General features: G+C 38.3%; 1 protein-coding gene across 2 annotated transcripts in view; it reads right to left on the bottom strand.

Moving 5' to 3' along the window:
- Positions 1-514: 514 nt before the first annotated feature.
- Positions 515-19,930, bottom strand: part of LOC129495785 (carbonic anhydrase 13) — a 33,396-nt gene continuing 13,980 nt past the window's right edge. Inside the window, exons 1-5 of one of the 2 annotated variants that reach the window (XM_055303501.1) lie at positions 18,679-18,808; positions 14,359-14,454; positions 13,001-13,063; positions 12,335-12,490; positions 515-2,640 (exon numbers count right to left, since the gene is read on the bottom strand). In XM_055303501.1, coding sequence (XP_055159476.1) covers positions 2,521-2,640; positions 12,335-12,490; positions 13,001-13,063; positions 14,359-14,454; positions 18,679-18,783 — 540 coding nt within the window. In that variant the 5' untranslated portion in view covers positions 18,784-18,808 and the 3' untranslated portion in view covers positions 515-2,520. Of the gene's footprint in view, positions 2,641-12,334; positions 12,491-13,000; positions 13,064-14,358; positions 14,455-18,678; positions 18,809-19,930 lie in introns of those variants that run through there. The other variant, XM_055303500.1, reaches the window with a different exon arrangement.

The raw sequence follows: 19,930 nt of genomic DNA, 5'->3' as shown, positions 1-19,930 counted from the left end.
AACTGTAAATGGGACCAATTTCTTGATTTCTCTTTCTGCTGTTTCATGGTTGGTTTAAAGAAATGCAACAGGTTTCTATACATTGATTTTGTATATAGCAACTTTACTGAATTCATGTATCAGCTCTAGGAATTTTGGGGTGGAGTTTTTTGAGTTTTTTTTAATATGGAGTATCATGTCATATGTAAATAGTGAAAATCTGACATCTTCCTTGCCAATTTGGATGCCTTTTATTCCTTATGATTATTTTAGCTATATTGTAGCTTTGTAGGACAACGTCCTCACTTATAGGAAATATATACTAAAGTTTGTGGGATGGTGGAGCAGAAGGTTTGCAACTTACTCTCAAATGGTTCAGAAAAAATGTACTGTTTGCATTTTTTTGTGAGTTTAAGATTATTTTCTAAATAGAAAGTATAAAACAATAATCTTGTTTTGTGTCTTGCATATGAGAGTCCCTGATACAGTTCAAAGTTTGTCACATTTTCTTCATTATGTTTGAATTCAACTTAAATAAAACACAAAATGTTTAATGAACATAAATCCAACATATGTGTGGGAAACAAAAGAGATCCATATTAGTATTTACACTCTTTAATCTTTTTAAGAGATAACAACTTCAACACACACTTAGACCTTTTGCCCCTAAGAGATAAATAAATTAGCAGACAGTCTTCAAGATAATGAGTGTGATGTTGACTTTTAGTCTACTAAAGTCCAATTTGTAGCATGGAACTGAGGCAATATTGTAGCAGAAACTCTAAATGACAACGTAAAAACTCTCGTGCAAAGTAACTAGAATCCTCGTTACACACCCCTTCAAACAGAACAACTACCTTCTCTGAGGAAACAGACTTCTTTCTGTGACTAGGATACCTCACATGTCTTTCCAAACTAAAGAAACACCTTCCCATTCAACATTTGTATTTTTAAAACATCTGGTTACACAAGTAGATTTAATAAATTATTCCTTTCAGAAGAAACCACTGTTAAGAGACAACTTACATTTTACTTGTTACATTAACTGATGGTGCATTTAATCACAAGCTGCGAGATAATTACCGAAGACATCAAATAAAATAGTTTAAAAGATTCAGTTCATTAAAGATTCATGAGATGGCAATCTCCTGCAAGGCTTAAGCTAGATGAGGGAAAACAAAAATGACCAAGATATCAGTTAGACTTCAGGAGCTTATCTTCTGCAACTGAGTACAGCATTATCATATAATTTACTGACACTCAGTTATCCTATAAAGAAAACTATTACAATAATTTAAGATATCAAAATCTACATTCAGGGGAGGAATGGTGTCTGAAACAAATTAACAAAATCAAGGAAACTCAGCTAAACTTCTCTCAGATGACAGAAGTGTACTCTGTGTTCAAGCCTTAAATGTGGTTAAATTAATGGTGTCACTCCACTTGCACCAGAGAGAGCAAAAGGAAGGACCTTCACCAAAAACAAAGAAAAATACATAAGAGGCAACAGGTTAAAGTGAATATCAACAGCCAACTTACAAAATTACTTGTGAGATTGAGGGACATGGATAAAAAGGGAGATGAACTTCGCCATGGAAATGGGTTGAAGGGTTAGTGAGCTGACTGTATATTTATATGAGACTCAAGTAAATATTTTCCACCACTTGACAGAACAGTAACCTATACAGGATTGCTCCCTGCTCTGTGCCAAAACAAGGGGAAAAGTAAGCAACCCATTCATCATCATGCCCTTGGGCTGTACCACCAGCCTGGTACCTTGCAATCTGTTAGTTTCAAACTATGTCAATAAACTGGCAAGCACTGCATCTGGTCAATGATCAACCTGGTTATCACTAACATTACTGCACGAATGTGATATAGGGCATAATTCATTAAGGTTTAAACAGTCATTCATATCCTGAGGAATTACCCACCAAAATTGGATAGGTTAATTTTGAATTGTGGAACAGACACAGTGAGTAGTTATATCCCACCTCCCAGAATGCGCAGACTGTTCATTCTATTAAAGGTACCATGCAATGAGAATCAACAACATAATCAAAACAAAAATTCCCTTTAAAAGGAAATATTATCAACATTTTATGAATTGGAATGATATCGAGACATTAAGACTCATTTGTGTGGAAAAAGATATCATGATCTTATCATTCTGGAAAAGATTTTAATTTTTTCACCAAACATTGCTGAGAGATATGACTGATTCAATCTCTAGGGCAAGGGAAAATTTTTAATGCATTAGGAAGTTGTGCAATGCCTGCCATGTTCCCACACGGGTAGTAAAAGATTGTATTTTGTAGGTTTTAACACACATCAAACAATGTTTACCGTTTGAGTCCTGATGAGTGGAAATCTGAGATGGATGAGTTAAGTTAGATTGCAGAGATCTGAGCTTCTTTCGGGTGCTGAAGCTGAAAGCAATATGGTACCCATAAGCCAGAATTCTAGGAAAGAGCTGTTAGCAGGGATTTTTGTGTTTTGTTTTTTTCTCCAGACATGTTTGCAGTGGTCAGCTGGTGACTTTTAATGGAAAGAAGCTCTCACTTTTCGGCCCTTCAGAGGCTGTGGTGGGCGGTGGTTGCTCAACAAAAAGGCTGCTGCTTCGCCCTCCGCTGTGCAGAGGAGAGTGCGGAATGTGGCCAGCTGTTGAAGAAAAGAGAAGAGTTGGCTTCAGCATAGAAAGTCACACCAATGTTGGTGAACTGCCCTCCATAGAAAGTTACGAAACATATAACCTTTCCTCTACCAGGAACTAATATGTTACAGTAAAAGTGTTCTAAATTATGAGTCATATAAGTAATAAAACAATACTTCTGCTAAGTTCTCACCGTGACACAAATACCCGTGGGTTCAAAAAATTAAATACATAAGCACTTTATCTGAGGATCAAAATAATATGAGGAAATAACATTTAGAATGTGGGTCGGGGTGCCTGGGTGGCTCGGTTGGTTAAGTGTCTGCCTTCAGCTCAGGTCATGATCTCAGGGTTCTGGGATCGAGCCCTGCATCAGGCTCCTGGCTCAGCAGGTTGTCTTCTCCCTCTGGCCTTCCCCTTGCTCATGCTCTCTCTTTCTCTCTCTCTCAAATAAATAAATATTTTTTAAAAATTCACACTAGGACACGTCTATTAAGTTTCTATCATCATCATTTAGCTGAAGCTCCAAATATTTCTTGTTCAGCACTAGCCAGGATGGGAGGCAGAGGCGATGGAGGTCCTCCATAATAAGAGACAGCGGTTTGTAACCACACTCCCTGGAGAGAAGTTCTCGCATCATACACAGGCAGACATGTCTTTCCACAAGTGATATTTTGAGAGATCTTTTAAAAGGGTATAGATATGGGCAAGATAAGACAAATACTTAGAACTTACTATTACTTGTGTTTCATTAGACCAGATTATAGCTAAAGCCAGAGGAGACTTGAAGAATTCTCTGGTAAAGTCAAGCAGCAGAGGTAAATAAAATCTAACCTCTGGAGCCACAGGGAAAATACTCAGCCTTACACAGATCACGGGGAGCAAATCTGTGTGTTGTGGCCTCTCCAGGTGGCTCCGCAGGATCCCAAGTCCTGAATCAGGGCACCAACTTGCTGGCCTCAGCAAACACGACTTGCCTCCCAGTGAAACTGCCCAGTACTCTGAAGACCTTGGCTTTTTTATAAAAAGATTTTATTTATTTATTGGGGGGGGGGCAAGAGCATGGAGAGGGGCAAAAGGAGAGGGAGAACCAGACTCCCCACCAAGCAGGAAGCCTGATGTGGGGCTTGATCCCAGGACTCCTCATCACCAAGACCCTAGGATCATGACCTGAGCCAAAGGCATACACGTAACTGATTGAGCCACCCAGGTGCACCTCCCACCCTTCTTTTGACTCCTCTGCAAGTTTGATCATGGTTCCCTACCTCTGTAACACGTTAACCCCACTGGAATTTACTCTAGTTCTATGACCTGCCTGCACATTTTGGTCAGACTCACTGAACCTGTCCTGATGTCTCACCAAATCCCTTCCCTTTTTGGCTCTGGATCTCCCTCCCAATTACTTAGCCCAAGTAGGCAGACCCTGCATCTGTCCGTCCCTGCTCAGATGTGCTTCTCTTGGGTCTGGTGTCCTCCACCACTGCACTAACCTCAAAATGCTTAGCCCTGGCTGGCCCTTATCAGTCTCCTCACTCTCTGGGCTCCTGGGCTTCTTGCAGACAGAAAATGGGCTGCTCTGTCATGAAGGCTGATCCCATCTACACGAGTCCTGGCAGGAATCTCCCCATATTAGCCTGAAGGCTGACGTGAGTATGATCTGTTTTGCTGTTTTTCTTGGCTCTACTACTGAAATTTTAATTTCTTTACATAGCAACCGCAATAAGCAGAAACACTATTTTCTAATGTTTTGTAAATAGCTTTGCTTATGTCACTCTAGTGCTCAAATGTCTAATAGCAAGCCACTGCCTGTCAAAGCTGGATAATAATAAAAGTGAAATCTCTCTTACGGAACATGATGGGCTAGGTATTGTGCTAAGTCCTTTACATGCCTATCTCATTTAATCAATGATACACTCTTATCCTCATTTTATAGATGAGGAGCTTGAGGGAGAGCTAGGAAGTTTCAATAAGCCATCTGGCAAATAGGTCATGCACTAACCAAAGCACAATATTGCAATTTTTTTTCTATTTTCCCCTCATCTCTTTTCATGTGTTTTATTACGTAAATTTTCAAACATCCAGAAAGTTAGAAAGAGCAGAATAAACCACCACAAACTCAGTACCCAGCTTCATCAATCATTAACACACAGCCAATTTCATTTTATCCGTACTTCTACTCATTCTCTCTTTCCACTTCCGATCCTGCCCAAACTGGATTATTTTGAAGCAAATTCCCGAATATCACTTCAGGTGTGAACATTTCAAAATCTATCTCCAAAACATGTAACATTTCTAGCTAGAATAAGGCCCCCAAAACAAACTAGTGAGCCTGGTTTCTGAGTCATTGGGTTCCAACCAACTAGATTGTCTCTGATTACTATCACACACAGGTCCTACCCGAAGCCAGTTTAGTAAAGGGCGGCCCCAGAGCATCTGAATGAAAAGACTTTGTGGCGATTCTTAAAATTTCAGATTATGGAACCCTCTGCCAGACCTTCTGAATGAGAATTTCTTTTTTTTTAATAAATTAATTTTTATTGGTGTTCAATTTACCAACATACAGAATAACACCCAGTGCTCATCCCGTCAAGTGTCCCCCTCAGTGCCCGTCACCCATTCACCCCCACCCCCCGCCCTCCTCCCCTTCCATCACTCCTAGTTCATTTCCCAGAGTTAGAAGTCTTTATGTTCTGTCTCCCTTTCTGATATTTCCCACACATTTCTTCTCCCTTCCCTTATATTCCCTTTCACTATTTGAATGAGAATTTCTAATAAGATCCACATTTTGATAAGCTCCTCCAGGTGATTGTTTTATATACTAAAGTCTGAGAATCTTAAGTATAAAGGTGCCCACATATTTTCTGCACCTTTTCTTGCCTTTATTTATGGTGTTCTTTCTTGAAATTGCTCCCTTTTTTTTTTACTACCTCCAACCAGTTACTGCTTTTTCCCTAGCCCAGGTATCAGCTCTTTCATGAAGTCTTTTCCTGATTTCTCCAATAAACCAGTCTCTCCTCTTTTAACTCCCTTTACACCTCATTTCTCTTATATACCAAGCACAGCCACTGTTATAATTTTTTATGCATTTATTTTATCTTGTCTATTAGATTATAAACTACTTGAAGACTAGGAACATTTTTAACACTCCTTTAACACTTCTTTGTTAAACACTTCCTTTGCATTATACCTTGCAAGAATTAGCAATTATTAAACAATTCTAGAATTGATTTGTACTGTCTCCTATAATTTAGAACTTTAATTACAAAGCTAATTACATGGAGTTTTTTATATAAGTCAAAGCTAATGTTCAAGTGAATGCATTCTTTCCTCATTTCACATTTAGCCTAAAGATGCAGAAGAAGAGTAATCCCAGATCATTATCATTAATTACATAATATAGCATTTTACTATTTAAAAGGGACATTAGGTTTTGCTTCCAGGTATGTTGGTCTAAGAACCTACAGACAACCTCCCTGTGGAAAATAATTCTAAAACCTAGACAATATTAAAAAAAAAAAACAACAACAACTAGTCACAGGTAGTGGAGAGTTAGCAAAAGCAGAGGGACTCAGGTGGGTAGTTTATTCTCACTTGAAGGAGAGATGGGAGCTCTATGAGTTCCTATCTCTCCAGTGTTTCACTTGAAGCGGAGTAGAATCTGCAATGGAGCACACTGGTCTTAACAAGGAAGAGAATCAGAGAGAGGATCCTCAAACTCTATACCCAAGAACCACACATGGCTGTTCTGAGACCAGAGCTGCTGCACAAAAAAGAAAATTTGCAATTCAAGCTTTGACAACAACAACAACAAAAAAAAAATTACCTATTAATGCAAAGGAAATAATATTCATCAGAAAAAATAACCAAATCCAGAATCTCCATAACTTAATGTTCATAACATCTAGAATATAATTTAAAAAATACTTCACATATCAGAAAGGGAGACAGAACATGAGAGACTCCTAACTCTGGGAAACGAACAAGGGGTGGTAGAAAGGGAGGAGGGCGGGGGGTGGGGATGACTGAGTGATGGGCACTGAGCGGGGCACTTGATGGGATGAGCACTGGGTGTTATGCTATATGTTGGCAAATTGAACTCCAATAATAAATAAATAAATAAATAAATAAATAAATAAATCTTCACATACAAAGAAGCAAGAAAATGGAACACATTCTCAAAAAAGGAAGCATCAGCAGAGTCAGACCCAATAGGAACCAAAGTAGGAACTTAACAAGGATTTTTTCACAAGGATTTTAAAATGGCTACTTTAATTACCTGAGGGTTGTATGTTAAACAAAGCATCTTTAATGCAGAGTAGTGGAAAGTCTCAGCAGGAAAATAGATATAAGAAAAGAGAACCAAACCAAAAATTTAGAACTAAAATATAGAATTGCTAAAACAAAAAATTACCTGGTAGACCTGACAGTCAAATTGACACAACAGAGGAAAGAGTGAATGAACTTGATCAATAGAAATTATCCACGATGAAAAACAGAAATATTAAAAATATCTTTAAAAAAGAGTCTTGGTGATATCAGAGAGAGGCAAACCACAAAAGATTCTTAACTATAGGAAACAAACTGAGGGTTGCTGGAGGGACATCTCCCCTCTGATGGGGGAATGGGCTAACTGGGTGATGGGCATGAAGGAGGGCATTTGATGTGATGAGCACTGGGTGTTATATGCAACTGCTGAATCACTAAACTCTACCTCCAAAACTAGTAATACACTATATGTTAATTAAATTGAATTTAAAAATCTAAAAAAATAAAGTCTTGCAGATCTGTGAGATGTTATTAAAAGGTTAAATGTATATGAAATTGAAATATCAGAAGGAAAGGAAAGAGAAAATGGGGCACAGTGTATACATATAAAAATTAACTCATAAGACATCAAAAACTTAAATGTAAGAGCTACAAACATTACTTAAAGTATGAAAAAATATTTAGGGTCATATAGTTAGGCAAAGATATCTTACACAGGACACCAAAAGCACAAACTAATAAAGGATAAACTGATTAAAATGGACTATATCAAGGTTAAGAACTGTTACTCTCCAAAAGACATAGTTTTTAAAAAGGCAACCAACAGACTGAGAGAAAACCTCTGCAAAATTTGTATTTTAAGAGACGCCTGGGTAGCTCAGTGGTTCAGGAACTGCCTTGGCTCAGGGAGTGATCCCAGGGTCCTGAGATCAAGTCTTACATTGGGCTTCCTGCAGGGAACCTGCTTCCCCCTCTGCTTATGTCTCCGCCTCTCTCTCTCATGAATGAATAAATAAAATCTTAAAAAAAAAAAACAACATGTATTTTAAAAAGGACTTCATCCTGATTGTATAAAGAACCTTTGGGGCAGCCCGGGTGCCTCAGTGGTTTAGCACTGGCCTTTAGCCCAGGGCATGATCCTGGAGACCTGGGATCGAGTCCGACGTCGGGCTCCCTGCATGGAGCCTGCTTCTCCCTCTTCCTGTGTCTCTGCCTCTCTCTCTGTCTCTCATGAATAAATAAATAAAATCTTAAAAAAAAAAGAAAGAAAGAAAGAACCTTTGCAATTCAATAAAAAAACAAACACCCAATTTTAAAAGGAGCAAAAATTAATTGAACAGATATTTCACAAAAGATATATGAACAGCCAACAAGTATATGAAAAAATGCTCAACATTACTGATCACCAGATAAATGCAAATTTTAAAAATCACATATACCTACTAGAATGCCTAAAGCTACAAGGACTAACACCACCAAGTGTTGGCAAGGATGTGGAGGAACTAGAAATCTCATATATTGCCTGTGAGAATGGAGGGTGGAACAGCCACATTAAAAAACAATATGGCAGCACTTTATACAATTAAACCTGAAGTTACCACATGACCTAGTGAATCTAGAGCTAGGTATTGCCACAAAACATGAAAATATGTGTCCACACAAAAATGCATATGCCAATCATTTCTAACTTCCAAGTATGCACAGCTATTATTCGTAATAGCCCAGAACAGGAAGCAACCAAAATGTCCATCAAGTGGTAAAGAGACTTTAAAATAAGGTGGTTTATCCATATCATAGAATATTACTCAGTAACAAAAAATTGCCAGTGAATCTAAAAAACATCATGCTAAGTAAAAAAAAAAAAACTAAACATGAAAATCTACATACTGTATGATTCCATTTAAATAAAAATCTAGGGCAGTCCGGGTGGCTTAGCGGTTGAGCATCTGCCTTGGGCCCAGGAGTGATCCTGGAGTCCCGGGATTGAGTCCCACATCAGGCTCCCTGCATGGAGCCTGCTTCTCCCTCTGCCTGTGTCTCTGCCTCTCTCTCTGTGTCTTTCATGAATAAATAAATAAAATATCTTTTTAAAAAATAAATAAAATAAAAACAAATAAATAAAAATCTAGAAAAAGCAAAATCCTAGTAACAGCATCTCAGTGACAGCCTGTGCCATGGGTGAGGAAGGAGGTGGAGTGCAAAGACACACAAGGAAATTTTTTGGCCTAGGGATCTGTTTTATATCTCAATCTAGTAATTGCTGCATAGTAATATACAATAGCAATAATCATCAACTGTACACTAAAACTCATGAATTTTATTGTATGGAAATATCATAACAAATGAAAAAGATAATTTTTTTTAAAAAAGCCTAGAATTAAAACCAAGGATTCTGCACATTGAATTCAGCAGGTGAGCAGGCCAATTTGGATAATTTAGGATAACCCAAAGAAACTTGGCAGAAAAGTTAGCCTTCCAAAGAGAATGACACATCAGTTATCAAAACTATCTGAAAACAGCATATCTGTTTACTGGTCTGGCAGTTAAACTAAGCATTTCTGTAAGTGACTCTGGAGAAAAACATGAGCTTGAATCAAATAAAAGAAAATGAAAATCACGTGATTTGTCCTTCCTGTCAAACAGTGACTTGGCAAGAAATAGCAGAAAAACCTAGAAAAAACATTGGCACCAACTTACTGAAAAAAGAATTTAATCTTCATAGCTAGTGACATTGTACAGTAGAATTAGAAAATAAAATAATGTGCCCCAGGGACTTCAAAAATAAAAAGCTGCCAAAAATGAGATTAGAAATTATCTTTTGGAAAGTGACTCTTAAGTAAGTGGTATACAGGTTCATCTCTCTTTATATAAAAGAGGTAAACAACTGAATAATCATCTCAACCCTCTGATGTTTTGGGTTTTCTTAATAACCTTTTTATTTTAGAATAATTCTAGATTTACAGAATTATTACAAAGATAGCACAAATAGTTCTCATATATCCCACACTCAATTTGCCCTATTATTATTACTATTTTACATTTGTGTGGTATATTTTTCACAATTGGTGAGCCAGTATTAATGTTCTCATTAACCAAAGTCCATCCTTTACTAAGATTTCCTTTGTTTTTACCTAATGTCTTTTTCTGTTCCAGGATCCTACCAAGAAATATTACACTTAGTAGTCATATGTCCTTGAGCATTTCTTGATAATGACAATTTCTTAGACTTACTTTGCTTTTGATAACTTTGATAGTTTTGAAGAATACTGATTGGCTATTTTGTAGAATGTCCCTCAGTTGGGCTTTATCTGATATTTTTCTCATGGTTAGACTGGGATTGGATTTCTGAAATATCTTTTGTTTCATTCTTTAACTCTTAAAATCACCATAATGTCATATTATAATAATTTGGATTCTTACTCAGATAATCATTTCCATCTGGTTAAAAAATGGAAATGTCTGGGGCGCGTGGATGGCTCAATCAGTTAAATGTCTGCCTTTGGGTTAAGTCACCATCTCAGGGTTCTCAGATCAGACCAGGTCTGGCTCTCTGCTCAGCGAGGAGTCTGTTTCTTCCTCTCCCTCTGCCCCTTCCCCCTGCCTGTGCTCTCTCTCTCTCTCTGTCTCAAATAAATAAAATCTTTTTTAAAAAATGAAAATGTCTGAAAATATTCATGCTAGAATAGATGTAAGCGTATTTAAGTAAATCCAGTAAATTATCAATCATACTAAAGCTCTAAAATATAGTTATTATTTTATATACTCAACCATATAAAAACCACATTAATAATTAATATTAATCAATTGAGCCTCCAATTAGATACAGTAAGGAAACCACAGCTAGGTAGGCATAATTCCTAAACTTATAGCCAGTCATGTTTGATTTAGAGCTTTATGCATTTTAAGGAACTAAATTATATTATTTTGATATATTCTCTTTCAAAGATTTTAAAAAGTTATATAAGAGATAAAAATATCCTTAAAATATGAGGAGAGAAATGAACTAGGGGTGGGGGAAGGGGAGGTGGACATGGGGTGGGGGAAGGGGAGGTGGACGGGGGGTGGGGGTGACTGGGTGACAGGCACTGAGGGGGGCACTTGATGGGATGAGCACTGGGTGTTATTCTATATGTTGGCAAATTGAACACCAATAATAAATAAATTTACAAAAAAAAGAAATATGAGGAGAAACATGATCTCCTATTAATACTACCTTGATGTTATAATTTATTAATTCTTACCCTTACCTTGTTCAAATTTAACAGAGGAATGTAAAAGCGAACAGTTTAGCACACAAAGAAAAGAAAAATGTACTCCGTCAGTAAGGCCACCGAATTAGTGACAGGTCATTTTTGTCATGACACAGTGCACTTTATTTATGATAGGAAAAAGTCACAGGAATTTCCATGTCAGTCAAACTCTGGATTTCAATCCAGACTTTTACAAAATGTCTTTATTAGTCCTAGATTATTATTTGGCTTTAATCCTAAAGATAAGGCCAACAGAAGTTGGAGGTGTTCAACACATCACAAGGGAAAATGTTACCTGGCATGACCTTAGAAGGTGAACCAGCTCTAGTCTCTGACTTGGGGTAAAAAATAAACAGCCAGGCAGGTGAGCAAGCCCAGAACAGAAATCCCTTATTAGCTGCAAAAATTACTAGACTATGTCCTTGCTGAGATTTTGCAGCAAGTAATTCAAAAAGGAAAAGAAAAGAAAAGCCACTCAGCACAGCATCCACAGAAGACATAGCACCCATCTGTCCGACAGGTCAGTCACACAGCTCGTAGATTCGAGCAGACTCTCTGGGCATCAAAGACATCCTGAGCCTGCAGACTGCTTGGCTGATCGTGGGGACTCCATGTGTTTATCAGAAAAACAAGTGAGGCAATGTCTTCACTAAAACAGCACAGGTAGGCACCCAACAGCACCTTAGTAAGTGCTTAAAGTCCCTCAAGCAGCCCCACTGAAAGCTTTGTCAACAAAAGCCAAAAGACCCACTGCTGTTCTCACTGCTCACTTTCTGATTGTGAAATCTGTAGGAGGAGCAGATCTAGAGGGTGCGGTCAAAAAGAAGAAAGTCCCCTCTTAAAGTCACCTTTCCCCTGATTTTCCGGTTTATATACCGACCTGTTTATATCTCAGCCCAATAAAGAGAACAAACAAAAAAACAATTATAACCTTTAAAGTCACTTTACTTCCCTCAGTGTCTGTGCACACATCACATTTCAAAGAACAGGGAGAGAAATCATCTAATCACAGGTCAAATAAGAAAGGGACATAAGTTTTACCTGGTCCAATGACACTTATCTGATCAATGAAGAAAAAACATAGGCTTCATAAGGCCCCAGTAGAAATGAAGGGCAGGATTTTTTTTTTAGGTTTTGGTCCAGTTTCCTCCTGTAAATCAAGAGCAACCTTGAAAAGGTGACATACCTGTTGAGAGCTGATATTTATAGGTTGTTTTAAAACGATCCATGTGACACTCTCAAGAAGAGGCGGGACTGTCAGGGAACCGGGATATGTCCAGTAGTCCCAGGATGGAGGGAGCAGAGATAGTGGATCAAAATTTGTGAATCGAGTTTGTTTACCCTGGTGGAGAAAAGAGAATTCTCACAAATTACAACGGGAGAGCTTTACACACCCCTCAAAAAAACGTATATCAATGAAATACCATTTTACTAGAATTCTCTAGCTCATGGAATTATTTAGTATCTCCCTTTGCATCTTAAAAAAAAAAAGTTTCTGCCTTAATCTAAACATTTTAGATGAAGTAGCACATTACCTAGGTTTATTTAAGAAGCACAAGATTTGTTTACGATGTGTTGCAATTAAGTGCTGATTGCACAAAGCTCCAATACCAGAAACTAATTATGCATAGATGAATTAGTAATGATTTTAGAGAACTTAAGACCCCCTCATAATTTTCAAAAGATGAGTGGTAATTGGTTGATTCTGCTCTACTGGTCAAATATGTTCCAAACCTGCTTTAAAGCATATAGCATATGCTCTATCTATAGTCTAAGTTATTAAAAGCAGGTAACAGACTTCAGGAGAGAATAAGGAATACATTAGTCAGTAGCAAATAAAATTTCATTTTACCTTTTCTTTAATAGAATCCAAAATATCAGTAATCTTTTGCAGTTGAGAATTATGTTCACCGATCTGAAAGCACAAAATTTCAAAAGAAGTGGTTACTGTAGCAGAGCAGGTCTGGTTCAACTCCATCTCAGTCACTGGTTTTGAATTGTTTTCTTGAAAAACGTATGCCAGCCCAGAACAAACAGAGATTGTTCTATAATGAAGCTGTCTTTTACCTGCTGGCTTTATCATGCCAGAGAAATCTGAATAACAAGATAATGTTACAGGGCTCCTTGGCTGAATTATAAACTCGATTCCAAAACTAGTAGTAACAGCTCCATAGTTTTCAGCTTTATGAATGTTTAATATACACGTTAATTTCAGAGAAAACATGCTCAGGAAACTCCAACATAACACTTGCACTATTCAACTGGATGTGACCTTCAGACTCTAAATCCAAACTGACTCTTGTGACATCAAAGCACTCTAAGAAAACATCTCCCATTTTCAACCTAAAGTGATTTGAGGTCCTGAACCAAGACAATATGTTATCACGAGTAGAAATCATCAGAAAAAAAATCTATGTACCTCTTTTCATTACTAGGGATGTCCCAAATCTACCTAAGGTTATAAATCCTTCAGGATTAAAGTATTATCTCTTGCCCCACTCGCATTCCACTGCCACCAGCATACTTGGTGGCCAAAGGGAAGGAGCCACTGCCATTCATCTCACCCTCCACTCTGCTCTGTACTTCCCCCAGTCCCAGCCCCAACGAGTTACAACATCACACACAGAGTTGGTGGCAGAGCAAAAGTGCACGCCCTGCAAGAATGTAGTCACAGTGGGAGCCGAACAGCCCAACCCACCCACAGGGATTATAACAATGATACTTGCTAAACCACATGTGAGTATGAGACAAAGGAAAACACAACATCGATTTTTAAAAATTGGTCAGTGTGTTTGAGACAACAAACCACTGTGGTGAAACTAGTGCTTCAAGAATCAGGAACTTGAACTTTACTCTGTCCTGTATCTCTAAATAATGTGTAATCGGGAAGAGCCTAGAATACAGATTTTCTTCTCTGAATCTCAGTTGTTACTCCTGCTACTATGGTTGCTGCTGCTGCTGCTGCTGTTTCTATTCTTATAAAAATGATCAATGGACAAGAGGCAACATTAGATAATGCTTCTATGGTAGCTCTGGGCTATTAGATAAATCATAAACTAATATGTAAATTTTCAATATATATTTCAAAAGGAAAACATTAAACTTAGAATGAGTTTACTATTAAAAATGGCAGACTATCCCTTCCATGACTGAAACTCTTTATCCAACATGGCTGATTAATTATTTAAAATGAAATCAGTGGATTCTCACCTGTAAGAATACTCCCAAGACAGCTAGTCCATCTGGCTCGTGAGCTGCCTCAACAAAACTGGGGTATTTGTCGGAATTCCAATGAACGACATGGAGCTGAAAGGGAGGTAGGCAACATAATTCAAATGTCATTTTTGAAAAATTCTTAAGAACATAAATGAAAATAAAATATTTATATAGATGTTCTGGTGCTGTGCACTCATGTGTATAACATTAGAATCCTCCTACTTGCTTTTGTCCAAAAGCCAAAGACAAGGACTATGGCCACTTAATCTGTAGTGTACTATAGAAAAGTCCATATCACTATGTAAAATGCTCTGGAGCATCTTGCCAAGCTCCTCCAGCCCCCAAAATCTTCAACCATTGCTCCTGAGTGACTTGTTTCCTCCATAACCTTCCATGGTGGGATTGCAATAGAGCGGCATTAGGTCAGATAACAGAGTCCACTAGACAAGCTTAGCCTCACAGAGGGGTGGAGAAGTCAACTGAAGGTTTGTAGTAACAGTACAAATTGTTCCTAGTCAGGTGGTCATCATTTATGGGGCAGCCCCGGTGGCTCAGTGGTTTAGTGCTGCCTTCAGTCCAGGGCCTGATCCTGGAGACCCAGGATCAAGTCCCATGTCGGGCTCCCTGCGTGGAGCCTGCTTCTCCCTCTGCCTGTGTCTCTGCCTCTCTCTGTGTGTCTCATGAATAAATAAATAAAATCTTTAAAAAAAAGACTCTTTATCACTTGAAAGTGCAAATTCTCCTTAACAGAACTATTTTAAGCAGTATTCACACTCTTATTACCTTCTATAAATATGTTCAGCCCGTTTGCTGACAGCAAGTTTTAATGCAGACAAGGAGGATTTGTCTAGGAACAGGGATTAGGATGTGTCTGAGGGTGAAAATGAGAGGCAGTTGGTGCTACTGAGGTGGAGAAAAGGAAAGAAGTAAAGAGGCAAGGAGTTGGAGTACCTGGAACTCTAGAAAACAGAAAATATACCTACTTGACAACTCTGCTCTCATGCAAGTGGCCTTCTGCAAAATCCAAAGGCGTCCTAAATGTTCTGCACTGTTAAACAGTAGTGTGTCCCAAACACACAAACGACCGTGAAAAACTGCAGAATAACAGTAAGACAGAAAAGCACCTGGGGAGATCTTCATTCCTGATTCAGCAGAAGAACAAACTAAGATAGATGCCAAAGGGGAATGTGCCATGCTCAAACAATCTGGCCAAGATCATGAGGACGCCATGCTGTCCAAGAACGCCGTATGACAGACTGACTTCAGATAAAATAACCTTTAAAGGAATCCTTTCGGCATGCCAGGGAGGAAACACATATGAAGGGTTTCATGCACAAATCACCTTTCTAGATGATTCTTAAAGGGAGAATTTAGTATGTTAAAAAACATGGTTTTAATCCCATGCTTTAACTATAACTTCATATCTCATAGGCAACTACTATGCAGGATTTCTGGATAAATAAGAATTATCACAACCAGTGAGCTACAAAACTATACAATAGTCCCCATCCACAAACAAGCATGGAAGACTGTGGGATATGCAGATGGAAAATACAAGAGTAGATCCCTGTAGTGCCCTGTTCTAAGTTGGTGTGAGATAGTTGGAGGAGGAACCAAATCTGAAAACACTGGGTGATGAAACAAAATTCATTTGGTTCACATGAGATAGATGACATTCCACTGTAAGGGAGGGGCTGAAAAGACCATTAATGTTGTTTTAAATGGCTCTGGGCCAATCCATCAGCTCACTTAGTAAGGGATGACACCAAAAGCATAGGTGTCAACTGATTAGAAAACGAATATGTAACCAAAGAGAGACGAATCTTTTGCTGGTTAAAAACAGCAACTGTTTAGGGGTACTTGGATGGCTCAGTCGCTTAAGTGTCTGCCTTTGGCTCAGGTCATGATCTCAGGGTCCTGGGGTCAAACCCCACATCAGGCTCCCTGCTCAGAGGGGAGTCTGCTTCTCCCTCTCCCTCTGCCCCCCTAACCTCAGCTCACGCTCACTTGCTTTCTCCCTCAAATAAATAAATAAAATCTTTTTAAAAATAAAAAACAACAATTATTTAGAATATTATGGGAAACTACAGCAAGAGAAATCTGTTTTTTGTAAACAAGTCTTTCTCTCTCCCACACACCTTACCTAACTGGCACCAAAATCTTCAGACGGACTGATATCACTTGTATTTGCATTTATATTTGAATTAAAACTCAAACAAATAACAAACTCATATTTCCTGACTAATAATGACAGCCACAGTGATTTAAGCAAATGACAAGAAGTCGCAGCCACTACAAAAATGGAAATGAGAAGAGTCTTCCTTGTTAGACAATAATTTACTTTTTTATTTTTTATTTATTCATTTATTTATTTATTTATTTATTTATTTATTTATTTAAGAGAGAGAACACACAAGCAGGGGGAGGGGCAGCAGGGAAGGAGAGAGAATCTTAAGCAGATTCCACGCTGAGGGCAGAGCCTGATATAGGGCTCAATCTCAGGACCCTGAGATCATGACCTGAGCTGAAATAGAGAGTCACCGGCTCAATCCACTGAGCCACCCAAGTGCCCCAATAATTTCTAAATAATAGTATTATTCAACTTTAGCATTTTTAACTGCATACTATTGATATGTAAATTATGCTCAGCATGCCAAAAATCACCATTAAGGTTAAAATCACAGTTTTACTATCAACTACATATTTAATATACTTATTATATAATCTGCACAAACCGTAATCAGACGAAGTTTTAAGTATGGAGTGGATTATTAGTCTACTTTTTATAGATGTGTAACTCTTAGGATAAGGTTTTTCATGATTCAGTTCACTTTAATCCCTCTCTAGAATGTCACAGATCATCAGATTAGACTCAAAATTAAGCAAAATTACACTCTAAATGACTTGTTCCTTTCATTTCATTTCTTTTTCTTTTTATGTCATACAACTCAGTGACAGTCATGAAGTTAGGTAAAAAGTGGCTGGAAAAACTAATTAACACTTCAGAATCATTTCTACAGCTGAGCGCAAAGGGATTCTTTTGAACCTGAAACCAGAAACAAATGACTCCCAAATACCTCCAGCTCCAGCCTGGACTTCTTCCTTAAACTTCAGGTCTGTATCTAACAGACTTCTTGGACGTGAGCCTAGAATATCTATGAAACACCTCAAACTTAACATGTACACAACAGAAAGTTAACTTCTTTCTACAACTTACTCCTCCCTGGACTTGCCCATCTGAGTAAACGGCAAAAATGATCCTCATGTTTGCTCAAGCCAAAGTCTTACGAGTGTTTCTAGAGTCCTCTTTTTTCTTCCTTCAATCTTGACATCCTTTTCATTGGCAAGTCCCACCGATTTTATTTCCCAAACAGATCATGGACTCATCTACCTCTCTTCACCTCCACCACCCTCAGAGCCCAAACCACCACCCTTGCTCATTTGAACTATGTCCCTAACCTTCTAATATGTCTCCCTGTTTCAACATTTGCCTGACCTCTTTTCCACATAGCAGCTAGTTATAGTTTATAAAATATGAAGTAGAACATGACATTCTCCTGCTTAAAACCCTCCATTATCTTTGTCTCAATACATTAAGGATACGTTCTAAATTTCTCACCAAGCACTACAAAGCCCCACAAGGCATGGTCCTTGCTTGCCTCTCTAGGACATGGCCTATCACCTATCCCTCATTAATCCCACCCAATCCCAGAAGCCAATGCCTTTCACTTCTTAAACATGCCAACTTCATTTCTGCCTGAGGCCATCTGTATCTGCTGTGCCCACTTGCTGAGAAGGTGTCTAGATTTTTCTCATGGTGACTCCTTAGCCATTCAGTCTCAATTCACATAAATTGAAAAGAAAGTTTTCCTAACTCTTCAATCAGATCCCATGGTATTATTCCTATCAAAGAATTTACCATATACCATTTATTCGTGTGTTTATTGTCTACCTCTAACAACCCCTCGCAACCCTGGAGTCTGACCCAGACTTCTTCATTCTCCATCAGCATTCCTATCTCACACCAGAAACAAGCCACCCCCAACCAAATCAATCAACAAATCCCACTGAAACTGTACTTGGAAGCTAGCACTCCAATTAACTGCACTATCATCTATTTCCTGGAACTTCCCCAAAAGCCCCCTCACTGATTCCCCTTATTCATTCCTGCTTCAACCCAATTTATTGGGTTACAGGCTCAAACTGTAGCCTGAGTATTTTTTAAATGCAAATATGATCACTTGGCAATTCCAAGCCAGTCAGCAGCTTCCCACCGCACTTAGAATTAAGTTCACAATCCTTACCGGGATTTACCTTTGTAAAATCTGGCCCCTCAGCCTTTCCAACTTTACCTCTGGCAGCCCTCCTCTTTGTTCTCCAGGCACAAATCCCACTGGTCGCTTTGTTGTTCAAATCCATGTTGTGCCCTGCCCCAAGTCCTCAAATACATGATGTGCTTTCCTCCCCACCCCAAGTCCTCACACATGATTTTAGGCAGGGCCACTGTTGTCTCTGCCCTTTGCCTGGCTTACTTCCGCTCATCCTTTAGGTTTAGGGTTGAAGGACTCTTCACAGGGAAACATTCCCTGACTCATCCTTACTTCCTTCCAGTACTCCTTCAGGATGAGCACAAGGAAGCTGGACAAAGATGGGGGACACAGTGGGGTCACAATGAATTCTTAAAGAGTGAATGAATTCCTGAACAAGTGAATAAAATACGAAATGGCATTAAACACTTATTAAAGAATATATGAAATCCCAAGTCAAAGCTTTACTTCAAGAGGGGAACGTCTACAAAGGTGTCTCTTGCTCTGCAAGTCAGGACTCTGTGCTTCTGGAAAATTTCAGGATATGAGTGCTCTTTTTAAGAAACAACTTGCCAGCTCAGATAAAAAGCCTCTCTGAGAATATGCTTTCAAGTTTAGGACGCTGGAAAGTATAACCATAAAGCAATGTGACTAATTTCTTTTAATTGCTTAGGAAAATCACAAAGCAGTAATCCAAAACCAGCTCAATCCCCACAGAGCCTTTCAGATTTAGAACAAAGCTTTGGTTGAGTCGTACAATAATTCACTTTCATCTCAGGGAAAAGTTGGGTGCTGGCAATATTTAACAGCATTAAAACTTGAAGTACATTATGCCTTGTCATTTAACAGAGGATTAGAAAACATAGAGTATTATTAATGAATATATTTATAAAATGAAAAATAAATAAATAAATAAATAAATAAATAAAATAAATCAATGAATGCTTTATTGTGTTATGCTTTACCAGTGACTTCAATAATTAACAGAGATTCCACTTTATACCCGTAAATACAGAGGTAATGTAGATTTTAGGAGAGCTGTGCCTTTGTTTCTTTTCCCTATAAGGAATTTTGCCATTTACTATCACTTCTAAACATGCTATTGGACCAAATATCTACACAGTTAGGCCCAAATCAAATGTCTCTTTCTCTACCTTCTCTGGACTTTCAGGAAACACAACAGATATTATAGAAAGTGTTTGTAATTGTGATCAAACAGACCTGAGTTTAAACCATCTCAACTACTTCCTAATTGGCTA

The sequence above is a fragment of the Nyctereutes procyonoides genome, unplaced genomic scaffold, assembly GCF_905146905.1.
Source record: "Nyctereutes procyonoides isolate TBG_1078 unplaced genomic scaffold, NYPRO_anot_genome, whole genome shotgun sequence".
Classification (NCBI taxonomy): domain Eukaryota; kingdom Metazoa; phylum Chordata; class Mammalia; order Carnivora; family Canidae; genus Nyctereutes; species Nyctereutes procyonoides.
This window is presented reverse-complemented; position numbering and strand designations above follow the sequence as displayed.